The sequence below is a fragment of the Acanthopagrus latus genome, chromosome 22 (assembly GCF_904848185.1).
Source record: "Acanthopagrus latus isolate v.2019 chromosome 22, fAcaLat1.1, whole genome shotgun sequence".
Lineage (NCBI taxonomy): Eukaryota > Metazoa > Chordata > Actinopteri > Spariformes > Sparidae > Acanthopagrus > Acanthopagrus latus.
This window is the reverse complement of record NC_051060.1, coordinates 25,765,063-25,777,515: the sequence shown is the minus strand read 5'-3', so window position 1 is coordinate 25,777,515 and position 12,453 is coordinate 25,765,063. Positions and strand designations below refer to the sequence as shown.

The 12,453-nt window shown below is 46.6% G+C and overlaps 1 protein-coding gene and 1 long non-coding RNA gene across 5 annotated transcripts in view; one reads left to right on the top strand and one right to left on the bottom strand.

Moving 5' to 3' along the window:
- Positions 1-13: 13 nt before the first annotated feature.
- si:ch73-212j7.1 (centrosomal protein of 170 kDa protein B) overlaps positions 14-12,453 on the top strand; it is a 22,990-nt gene continuing 10,550 nt past the window's right edge. For 3 of the 4 annotated variants that reach the window (XM_037086804.1, XM_037086803.1, XM_037086800.1), the window contains exons 1-12: positions 14-921; positions 3,666-3,803; positions 4,231-4,320; positions 4,617-4,695; positions 4,773-4,831; positions 5,622-5,733; positions 6,270-6,371; positions 6,731-7,243; positions 8,420-9,516; positions 10,262-10,438; positions 10,611-10,728; positions 11,216-12,453. The exon at positions 11,216-12,453 is cut by the window's right edge and continues 478 nt beyond it. In XM_037086804.1, the coding sequence (XP_036942699.1) occupies positions 574-921; positions 3,666-3,803; positions 4,231-4,320; positions 4,617-4,695; positions 4,773-4,831; positions 5,622-5,733; positions 6,270-6,371; positions 6,731-7,243; positions 8,420-9,516; positions 10,262-10,438; positions 10,611-10,728; positions 11,216-12,453 (4,071 nt within the window). In that variant the 5' untranslated portion in view covers positions 14-573. The remainder of the gene's footprint in view (positions 922-3,665; positions 3,804-4,230; positions 4,321-4,616; positions 4,696-4,772; positions 4,832-5,621; positions 5,734-6,269; positions 6,372-6,730; positions 7,244-8,419; positions 9,517-10,261; positions 10,439-10,610; positions 10,729-11,215) is intronic. The other variant, XM_037086801.1, reaches the window with a different exon arrangement.
- LOC119012823 lies at positions 1,730-3,636 on the bottom strand. The gene is made up of 2 exons (XR_005072610.1): positions 3,091-3,636; positions 1,730-1,857 (listed from the first exon to the last, which is right to left on the bottom strand). It is a non-coding gene; the product is annotated as an uncharacterized LOC119012823 (long non-coding RNA).

Sequence of the window (12,453 nt, the reverse complement as noted above, 5' to 3'; positions counted from 1 at the left end):
TTCCAGTGGCTGTGATAAGGAGCAGTAAACACTTGATCACAGGTCACATCCTCATTAAATCAATCAAACATTTTGATTATTGATGAATGACGTCAGAACTGCCGTCAGCCTGTTAAATATGTACACGTTTGTGTTATGGACGTTATGACGTCATTAACTCCTGGATTGATTATAATTATCATGTGTTAAATTAATATGTTGTCATGTGTACTGATTCTGTGCTTGAATACTGAGGTGACGTCATCCCAAACCGAACCATCCTCTCACGAGCCGTCGGCCCGTCAGGTCACGTGACTGTAGCAGGAAATAATTGATAATAATTAACGATGATAATATTTATGTGCCGCTGATAATATTATTCATCGATTATTATTGATGATGTGTGTTTGATGTTGCAGCAGGTTGATCAGCTGGAGATCCGTCAAACTGCCGGCACCCAGACCGGAAACCAGCCGGCCTTCACAATAAGAGCACGGCAGACTGTCCGAGCGGACAGACCGGTGACTGCAGAGCGGTGACAGTGACGTGTTGTGTATATGAACTGAAGCTCTGAGTGATTCGCTCTTTATATTCATGTTTCATCGTGTTGTAACATCCTCCAGCTTGATGAAAACGCTTTTATTGTGGAGCTTCCGGTGTGGTGCCTGTGCGGCGGTGCGTGTTGACGCAGCGGGTGGCAGCTGGTGCGTCAGGAGGAGACGGAGATGCCATAACAGCAGCAGCATCACCGACCGTCCGTCTCATCGGGAGAGATCGGGTTCTGTGTCCGCTCTCATCATCTCCCTGCCGGCCTGTCGCTCTGTGGACCTCTGGTACCGGCTCCGCTCACTCCGAGACGCCTCTCATGCTCAGTCCGCCCCGCAGCGCGTCGGTCCGGGCTTTAATCTGCGGAGAGAAGCGGCGGCAGCATCTGGAGCGGAGGTAAGAGCTGCAGGAGGAGGAGGAGGAGGAGGAGGAGGAGGGCAGGGCGTGGAGGAGGGGACCTGTCTGTCTGTCTGTCTGTCTGTCTGTCTGTCTGTCTGTCTGTCTCTCTCTCTCCGTCCCCGGCTCCTCTCTGGCTGCAGGCCGGAGCGGCTCCTCCTGTCCGGCCTGCAGCCGCGGATGAAGCGCTGAGGCCCGGCGGGATGTTTCTGACGAGCCGCTCCGGTTCATCCAGACAGAGTGTGTGTGTGTGTGTGTGTGTGTGTGTGTGTGTGTGTGTGTGTGTGTGTGTGTCTTGTCCCGGGTGTGGCTCGGTTCAGGTGAGCCGGTCAGAACCATGATAGTGATGATGATGGAGAAGATGATGGTGATGATGATGGTGACGATGACGTCACAGAGGAACAGGTTGAGCTGTCAAGTGAAAGAGGCGGCAGCGTCACACAGGTCACGTGACCAGCGAAACATTATGTTATATTACAGATTATACACTGAATATTATTGATCAGTGTTATATATTAATCTGCAGTGGTGTGTGTGTGTGTGTGTGTGTGTGTGTGTGCTGATCAATATATTGATATGACCATATATGATGGGTTCTGTCAGTTTGGCCTCTATATTGTTGAACTAGGATGGATAGATTCCTTTCAGGTGATCACAGAGATCAACAGTCTGCTGCAGGTGAGAGTCCTGAACCCTCTCAGGTGAACAACATCTTCAGCTGACCCACCTGAGCAGCTGGAACTGATAGAACAGGATAATACAAGGTGAACAATGTGGATCCTCTACAGGTCGATACATGAAACTGATGCAGAGTTCCTTAAAAATATTTATTTTAGATATATTTTTCATATTTATATCAGTATGAATATATATTTGATGCTGAAGGCGGCCGGGCTGCTTCCTGGTCCGCGGCTCCAGAATCTTTCAGAATTGCTCCTGCAAAGACAAAACTCCTCGGGTTAGCAAGCAGAAGAGATCCTGAGCACATATTCATACTATAAAATACTATATTCATAAAGAATTAATTCAACACTACAGTATACAGTACAGTGTCCCTTTAAAGCTCCCAATTTAAAAGTTGTGACTTCTAAGCAGTTTTGGACATATTGAACTTGTTAGAGTTATTAATGAAGATAAATGACTGATGAGCTCTTTGTGATACTGAAGGAATATTGTTCAGTACATTTCACAGGTATTACAAAGTGGACTACTTGTGTCTAACTGATGATTTGGTCTTAAACTATATTCTGTGGGCAGAACTAACGGTCGGAATAAAACAAAGTAATACATTAGAAATATAACTAAACTGTAGGAATGTAGAAACAGTTGTTCACATGATATTGTCACAATAAATATTCTAATAAAAGTGGCAAAGAAAGAAACTCAGTAGAGTTAACAATAATCCACTCAGAGCAATAATCCATGTCACAGTAGTCCATAATAATCCACAGTAGGCCTAATATGTATTAGTGTTGTTTAGCACACTTCACATTAGAGACCTATAAACTGAGGACACACTAAAATAACGCTAAAGTAATGTTACGTTAATATCTAACATCAGAGGAGGTCTGTGAAGATCCAGCAGCTCCCCTGGACCGGGATCCAGCAGCTCCACTGGACCTGGATCCAGCAGCTCCACTGGACCTGGATCCAGCAGCTCCCCTGGACCGGGATCCAGCAGCTCCTCTGGACCGGGATCCAGCAGCTCCACTGGACCGGGATCCAGCAGCTCCTCTGGACCGGGATCCAGCAGCTCCACTGGACCTGGATCCAGCAGCTCCACTGGACCTGGATCCAGCAGCTCCCCTGGACCGGGATCCAGCAGCTCCCCTGGACCGGGATCCAGCAGCTCCACTGGACCGGGATCCAGCAGCTCCACTGGACCTGGATCCAGCAGCTCCCCTGGACCGGGATCCAGCAGCTCCACTGGACCTGGATCCAGCAGACATGACAGACATCTGCCTGACAACACATCCTCCCGCCAAATGTGATGGCAACGAACTGGACCTGCAATAATTCTCCAGAACATGACGTCACTTCAGTCAGTCAGTCTGATGGCTTCACATGTGACAGACACATTTTCTTTGAGCCCTTTCCTAAAGCAAACACTTCAGCTAGCTAAAGATTCGTCATTAAAGCTCCGCCTCCACATCATGAAACAAACCTCACCTGCATCCTGAGAGCGTTTGTCTTCATCTAGTTTCTTCTTGTTTCTGAACCAGATGAACGAGTTTGTTTTGATGCCATGCCATGAATGACCGGTACCGGTGGCTCAGCGCAACTCGCCTCACCTCTGCTCGTTTAGTAGTACTAGTCGCCATAGCAACGGTTGGTTTGTTAATTGGTTGGTTTGTTACACAAACTGTCCAGTTGAAGAGACGGATCCAGCACATTTCTTTACAGCTGTGAAATCAGATATTTTTGAACCTTCTTGTCAATTTCTCAGTGAATAATGGATCTTTTTGAAATAAATCAGGCATGTTTAGCTATGTGGTATCCGTGAGTGAAAACAATTTGATGTAGATCCAAATCAGAAGGTCCAGATCCAGTGAATTTAAATCCACTTTCATACAGGGGAGCCTTTCGGGACTTGGCGGAGGTATGCGCTCTACTGATGGCTATCCTAGTTTTAATTATTTTCTTTTATTGTTCAGATTAGGTTTCCAGTCATTTGATAAACTAATGAAGCCTCGATGTCTTGACCCACATCTGACCTCTCTCTCTGTCTGTCCTATATTTCCCAGGATGCTCTGGGGTTTCCCAGCAGGCCTGTGAAGATGAGTGTGACATCATGGTTCCTGGTGAGCAGCTCGGGGACTCGACACCGTCTCCCCAAAGAGATGATCTTCGTGGGCCGAGAGGACTGTGAGCTCATGCTGCAGGTGAGATCAAACTGATCATCTGATCAATTCATTTATTGATCTGAGTCTGATTTGTGTCCATCAGCCTGCAGAGCTGTGGAAATGTGTATATATATATATATATATATATATATATATATATATATATATATATATATATACACATATATATATATATATATACACATATGTATACATGCAGTATATATATCAGAACCAGAAATAACAGAGACATAAAGCTGAGTGTCATCAGCGTAACACCAGAACCTCTGAAGTGATTTGTTGTCTGACGGAGGCGTGGTAGAACCTGAATCAGCTGTAAGTGTTCTGACCCCCTGTAGACAGCTGAGAGCAGTTTGACATTAAAGATCTAAAGAGAACAAACCTGCTTGTGGTTGTGCGTCTGCTGGTTCCGGACCTACATGTTGTCTGTTTTTTGCTGTGACAGTCCCGCAGTGTGGACAAACAGCACGCGGTCATCAACTACAACCCGACCACCGATGAACACCTGGTCAAAGACCTGGGCAGCCTCAATGGGGTGAGACTCAATACTCAGTATTACATCACGAGCTCTAACCAATCAGCAGCAAGAGTCAAACTGAACTTTGGATTTTAAAATCAGAATCACATTTAATTAAACTTAAACTGAAGATGTTCATTATATTTATAATGATTTTATGGCGTTCTTCAACGTTATTCAAGATAAAACTGATCAAGAGTTTGTAATTATTAAACTATACTCACAGAAGTTAAAAGTGGAGACGATTATAATGTTTTCTTCAGATGTTTGATGAATGAACACAGAATATGTGAGAGAAGATTTTCTGTCTGCAGACGTTTGTGAACGACCTGAGGATTCCTGATCAGACCTACATCACCCTGAAACTGTCCGACATCATCCGCTTCGGATATGATATCCTTCAGATGACATCATCAGTGTGTGTGTGTGTGTGTGTGTGTTTCAGTTTTTGATCTTAACTCTCTCTCCACATTCTCATGTCTACGTTCTGGAGAAAAGTCAACATAAAGTCCCAGAGGAGGCTCTGAAGGTCAGTCAGTGTGTGTGTGTGAACAGCGTGTGTGTGTGTGTGTGTGTGAACAGTGTGTGAACAGTGTGTGTGTGTGTGAACAGCGTGTGTGTGTGTGTGTGTGTGAACAGTGTGTGAACAGTGTGTGTGTGTGTGTGAACAGTGTGTGTTTGTGTGTGAACAGTGTGTGAACAGTGTGTGTGTGAACAGTGTGTGTGTGTGAACAGTGTGTGTGTGTGAACAGTGTGTGAACAGTGTGTGTGTGTGCGTGAACAGTGTGTGTGTGTGTTAACAGTGTGTGTGTGTGTGAACAGTGTGTGTGTGTGAACAGTGTGTGTGTGTGAACAGTGTGTGAAGAGTGTGTGTGTGTGTGTGAACAGTGTGTGTGTGAACAGTGTGTGAACAGTGTGTGTGTGTGTGTGAACAGTGTGTGTGTGTGTGTGAACAGTGTGTGTGTGAACAGTGTGTGAACAGTGTGTGTGTGTGTGTGTGTGTGTGTTAACAGTGTGTGTGTGTGAACAGTGTGTGTGTGTGAACAGTGTGTGAACAGTGTGTGTGAACAGTGTGTGTGTGAACAGTGTGTGTGTGAACAGTGTGTGAACAGTGTGTGTGTGTGTGAACAGTGTGTGTGTGAACAGTGTGTGTGTGTGAACAGTGTGTGAACAGTGTGTGTGAACAGTGTGTGTGTGAACAGTGTGTGTGTGAACAGTGTGTGAACAGTGTGTGTGTGTGAACAGTGTGTGTGTGAACAGTGTGTGTGTGAACAGTGTGTGTGTGAACAGTGTGTGAATGGCGCCTCCTGTTGTTCCAGCATGAGAAGTACAGCAGTCAGCTGCAGATGAGCCTGAAAGCTTCAGAGGGGAAGAAGACGGAGCTGGAAGATCGAACGAGAGCCGACAAAACATTGAGTACCAAAACACAAGGTACATCAATAATACTGCAAGTAATACTGAAGATACTACCACGGATAATACTACAGATAATACTGCAGATAATACTACAGATAATACTGCAAGTAATTCTACAGATGATACTGCAGATAATACTGTAAACAACTCACTCTAAACTGAATGCAGTACAAAGTACATATCTGAACAGAAACATGGTTGTTTCTTTTATTGTGAAAGGCTGATGTTTTCCTGTGCTGTGACATCACATACTATCAGTGTGATGTCATGAGGGTTTACATGTTGCGACAAGCTGCTGATTCTGAGCATTTCAGTTTTTATAACCTGCTGCTTCAGTCTCAGTCAACATGTTGAATAAATCACAGTGAGCTGATCTTCAGGAGGAGCTGGGCTGGAGTTCAGTCCAGTGGTCCACTACCTCGAGGTCGGCGTCCCCTAAAGGGTCCAATTCATAGACACATCTGAAACATGCCGAGGCTCAGCTGTTACCTTCCTGTGTAAAGTAATGAGTGTGAGTGTGGATCAAAATAAAGAGTGAGAATGTGTTTCAGAGGCTCCGGGGAGTCGGCCCACTCCTCTGTACGGGCAGCCGTCCTGGTGGGGAGAAGAGGATTATGGGAGTAAAGTTCACAACAGTGATGAAGCTCATGCAGGTAAGAAATAGATTTTATAATGTAATATAGACACATTTAACGTTCAGCTGATAATCAGTCAACATGTTTGAAATCTGCACGTCTGTTTTATTTAATGACGTGAAAATGAATTTCATAGTCATTGTTAATAAATGACATGTTCTTCTTACCTTATTTATTATTTATCATTCATTCCATCAGACATTAAGTAATAAAGAACAGAAAATACCATCAAGGCTTTTAAATGAAAATATAAGAAAGAGAAACAAGTCAAAAACTTTGAAGGCAGATTGTAAAACAAATCATTTTTTTTAAAAAAGTGTTCTTTAATTATTATGAAATGTTTGTTTGTTTTTAATAACATGTTTGTTTTTCATCAGAAGTCCAGAGAGATTCTTCGTCTGTGGAACCGGACTTCTCTGGATCTCTGTCGGACTCACAGCAGAAGACCATCTTCCCTTCGTACCACCGAGAACCGAGCTACTTCGAGATCCCCACCAAGGACTTCCAGCACCCCAAAACCTTGGGGGCGGAGCTTCATGAGATCCCCACCAAGGACACAGACACGCCCCCGGCCCCGCCCTCCCCTCCAACCCCGACCCCACCGGTTGTTCAGAGCCACGCCTCCTTCACCATCGAGTTCGATGACTGCATGCCCGGAAAGATCAAGATCAAAGACCACGTCACCAAGTTCTCCACCCGCCAGAGGAAGCAGCAGGCTCCGCCCACCAAGGCCTCCATCACAGCCACGCCTGCTGAGGTGATGTCAGCAGAGAGCAAGGTGGCTGATTGGCTGGTGCACAGTGATGTTAGCATGATGAGGAGACGTCCAACATGTGAAGATGTTTACAGCACAAAGAGCGACCTCGCCATTAACATCAAGACCCTGAAAGGTCAGAGGCCACGAGAGCATCAGACCGCTGGTTTCATGTCTGACTGTAACTCAACATAGATCCAGTTTACTGTTTGATTGATCACATTGATTTCCTTGCTGGTTTAGTAGAGACTTGAAACTAAGTGCTGAGTGATAATCCACATATCAATCTCACTGATCTCTACACAGTGTTGTGTCAATAATGTCAGTAGTGTCGGTCCAATTCTTTGGTTCTTAGTGACATTTTAAATCCTCCTGACCAGATATCAGTTTCACTTACTGTGCTCATGCATGATTTGTTTTGTTTACCTACAATCTACCCGTCCTCAGAAATATCTAAACCTTCTGGTCAGATTTCTGTGACCCTTCCTCGAGCACCACCCTCAGGACAAACTGTACACTGTACTCCACCTCTGATGAGACTTGTAATGAACAGTGCAGCCTCTCGGGGTGCTAGCAGGACTTTACACTGTTGGTTTATCTGATATCACCTTGTTGGTTTTGTTCCTACAACATCATATTTAATGTCGCTCCATGACCATCAATGCAAGTCCACATCCGGAGCGAGTTGTTTGAATGGGCTTAGTTCAGGACCTTCATCCAGGAGACAAGGATTCATTTTTCACTGAGAATAAACTGTTTAGTTCAACAATACTTGGTTGGGTTTAAAAAAAGTTTGGGATAAAATCTTTCACAACATTTAACTGGTGTTACATGTGCAAACTTCTCCGGTGTGCATATATTTCAGGTCTTCTCCCATTGAAGCTATAACATCACAAATACTGTCAGGTTGTAATGATGGTCCAATAACATTCCAGGAAGAATGCCAAGAAGGTGACATCAGATCCTGTTGATAATATCCCACATAGGATGCCAATGTTATCCATGGTTTTGTTGCACCACCGTGGCTGTGCAGCGTGTTTTATTGGTCACTGATGCATTTTATGTTCAGTCAGCTTCAGATTTGATCCTGTTAAGATCATGGCACTGACGGAGGATGACCAAACCCCTCTTGATAGTCTGGTCCAAACATGTCCATGTGTTTAATGTTCATTCTTTTAAACTTATAAATGATTATGTTGACTGCTTGTGAGAGCTGAAATCTGGTCAGAGCTTCAGTCTGACTATTGATTAACAACACTTTACTTCTCAAGAACTCATCTGATGAGCCTAACAGAGGTTTGTTTGTTGTCAGGTCACCATCATGAGGACGGAACCCAGAGTGACTCAGAGGATCCAGTTCTCAAAGGACGGAGGAGTAAATCCCACCACTCTGTCCAGTCTCACCACTCCATCCAATCAGAGCAGTCAGAGGTTTCAGCTCAGGCTGTCTACTCTCAGCCTGCTGTGACGCAGACGCTCCAGCAGCCTCTGCAGCAGCCTCTGCAGCACTCTCCACCCAGACCAGCTCCACCCTCACCTGTGGCCCCAGAGCAGCCCCTGTCCCAGAGTCCTCCTCAGACTCAGTCCTCCACCACAGAAATGCCCAAGCAGGGCCAACCGGAGCACCTCACCCAGCAGGCCTTTATCATCGAGTTCTTTGATGACAACCCGCGCAAAAAGCGCTCGCAGTCCTTCACGCACAACCCCGCCCACACTGACTCTTACTCCACCCTGAGGGCCAAGCTGGAGCGTCGGAAAGGCGGTGAGAGGCCTGCGTCTGTGCACGGCCACATCCCTCCCACTCAGCAGGTGACAGTTCCTCTGAAGGGTCAGGGCCATGGCGGCCCCCAGAGGTCAAGCTCTCTGAAGAGGGAGAAGACAGAGGGGGAGGCAGCCTCCTCGGCCTCGTCCTCCCGCTCCTCCTCAGGCATCATTATCAGACCCTTTGGCAGCGTCGGGAAGAAGTCAAAGCTCGCCCAGGAGTTCGCTGCTGAGTTCCTAAAGGATTCTAGTCAACAGGATTCCCCCCCAATGAGAGACAAGACATCCCCTCCCCCGATGTCTGCACCGCCAGTGATGGTGTCACCTCCTCATGCACAAATACCCTCCCCCCAAGAACCTCCTGCACCTTCCTCAATCTCCTACCCGTCCTCCCCCTTACAGCATCCAGCAATCTCAAAGTCCTCAATCCCCACCGGTGCAGTAGGCCAGACCGCCTCTCCAGTCCACCCCTCTGGGCCTGCCATGTCCCCCATGATGCCCCTCAGCATCCATGCAGCAGACCCCAAATGTTCCCAAAGGATGATGAAGAATGAGGAGGACGACAGTCTGAGTGATGCCGGGACCTACACCATCGAGACGGAGTCACAGGACAAAGAGGTGGAGGAGGCTCGCAACATGATCGACCAGGTGAACTCACCGTATGTTTGACCCTGAGTGATGTTGAGCACAGATTGTTCTATGAGCAGCATTCCTCATATAAAGAAATCCCTTCAATGTTCAGATCAATGGTGGGCACAGAGAATCTTTTGTAAGACTCACTGAAAAATGAACTTTCTCAGTGACACAGTTCCCAAAGTTACCATATTTTTCAGTTTGAATGTTTGACAGAACTATTTTCATGTGAGATGTGTTTAGATAAATAGGAGCTGTGTCTCAGTCAGGGGGCCCCATCCTTTGAAGGATGCCATGAAGGCTGAACCGAGCTCTGTTGAATGAGACAGTCTGATGTTCAGGGACCTTACTCATGCGTCACAAAGCCTTACTCCTGTTGCCTAGCAACATTGACAGTATTGGGATCCCATGTTTTTGTTATTAATTGTATTGTTAGGTATTCAAATGTTTTCAAACCTTTTACTCAAATTTGAAATTGTATTCAGCTGCTGTTTTCGCTCTGTTTGTCCACCATATTTTTCTTTTGAGAAAACAAATCCAACCATTACTGGCACACAATAAATCTTGAGATACGGTAGGTTGGTTCAGTCACGGCATCGGAGAAGAAAGCCTCATTCGTCAGCCGTCACAGGATGAGGCCCCGAAATGAGATACAGTGTATTTAATCCCTTCCGGGATGCATGAAACCTCTTGTCCTACTTGCTCCTTCTTGTTGCCCTGATCATGCCCCCCTCCTCATGCATGCCCTGTGCTCCGACAGGTGTTTGGAGTCCTCGACTCTCCAGAGTACAGTGGTGTGAACACAGGAGTGTATAGACCTGTGATAAATGATGGCAAGGATGAGCAAGCTAACCTGCCTAGCGATGGTAGCACAGTGGACCCATTGCATGGCTTTATCCCAGCTGCTATCAGCAGCCCCCCAACTGGCCCTATACAGGTAAAACCACCCGAGAACTTAAGCAAAACAGGTGAAAACACCTGTAGCATGTTCTGATCCCAGTGCATGCAAACTGATGTTACTTCCTGAGTTTCTCCTGTTACATCTTATATTTGGTCCCACACTTCAGCTGTTGTTCTAATGTTGTCCATTTTGTTGTTTTGTTGTCCAGGTTCCGCCTACTCATGCAGCAGGTCTGGAAGGACCAAAATGGGTTTCCCGTTGGGCCAGTCTGGCAGACAGCTATGCTGAGCCTGGTTCCACTCCACCACAGGGGGAATGTCTGGAAGGTAACATTAAAATCTGTCTGTGTATTCTGCTATTTTATATTGTTGGCAGTCAGCTTTTAATGCTGGGTATCAACTAGATACTGGACTACAACCCCCAATCACAGCTTCTGCATTTACACCTGAGATTAAAACCTTTTCCTTTCAGTGGGATCAGACCACCTTATTCAGACCAGTTAAATCCAACACATTCTGATTTCAGTTGTTCTACATTAACATGTTTCCGGGAAGAGATCCAGGTCATATCAGGAGACTAATGTCCTCTATAAAAGATATTCAGAAAAGCTGTCCCTCCTCATCAGATTCTGATATCGACTCTGAAAAAGATTTGGAAATATTAAAACATGGAAAATTATCTCGTGTTTTGAGGAGTACATTTTTGCAGCATATTGTTGCAGACTGAATGTTGAATCTGTTTTAGAGGATAAAATACAAGTGAAGTAATGCACATCTGTGCGAAAACTTGAGCTTGCTTTAATTGTTTTTGTAGATTTGCACCTAGTGTGCCGGTCGATGGGAAACTACAGCTACGATAACTCTGAATCAGAGTCCAGCCACAGCTCCAGGACAAGAAGGCTGCTGCCGCAGGTGCCTCCAGAAAGGCTGGATAGTCTTCCCCCGAGTATCTTGATACGCCATGAACCTTACCAGGAGCCTCTAGACAGAGTTACCACTCATCCCCGCCCACAGGACTCCAGCCAGTGCTTGTCTGTTCAGGATGATGTGGATCCAGACAGTCTCAGTGATGCCAGCCGCTCAGATGATGGACCTGTTCTGGAGAAAACAAAGAAGAATCAGGCCAGGACTGGATCTCCAGGGAGCGCTGGTCCTCAGTTCAAGGGTCCAGAGAAAGTGTCTCCCTCCACTAAATCCACCTCCTTCTACATTGGTTCTGAAGACAGTCCGAGCAAACCAGACCCAGCCCGCAGCCCGTTACAGTCTGAAAGGACAAGAGACCCCCCAGCTAAAACTCCCCCAACCACAGTCCTGATCCGACACCTGAGTGGACATGAACCCCGGCGAACAGGTGTTAAACCCAACAGCTCTGCTCCAAACCTCCAAACACAGGATAAAGACTCTGTCCCCACTAAAGACAGCTGCATGTCAGCCATCGTCCGGCAGGAGAGCTTCACCAAAGACCGCCCCAGCGACACTGTCCAGTTGAAGAAGTTGCCCCACATCTCAAGCCACCCGTCCATTAGAGACCTGGAGCAGAGGAGGGAGAACTTCCAGGACATGCAGTCCTTCCTCAAGGAGGGAGAGGGAGCTTTGTCCTCTCTGGACATCAAGTTCCCCTCGTCTGGCTCCGGTCATAGCTCAAAGAAAGGAGGCTCCTCCACTCACATGGATGACTCCTTCTCCGGGGAATCGGATGTGGACACAGCGAGCACCGTGAGCCAGGTGAGCAGCAAAAACATTCCAGTCAGCTCTGCCTCTAAAAAGCGTCCCGCCATCAACAGCCTACAGAAGGAGAAGTCCTCCTCCAGCCCATCCATCCAAGAAAAGGGACGGCAAACCACTGCCCGCGAGCGGCTTTCTGAGAAGCGCAGAAACCAGGTGACATCAGATTCGTCAAGCAAGGCAGAGGCAGCAAAGCGCTTCCAGATGCGCCGCAGTGCAGGCAACCGTGGATCCCTGGATCTGTCAGAGGGTCAGCAGGGTTCTGGTCCTCACTGGACCGAAACAACATCATCTGACCATGAAATCTCTCGTCCGTCCAGCCGTAGC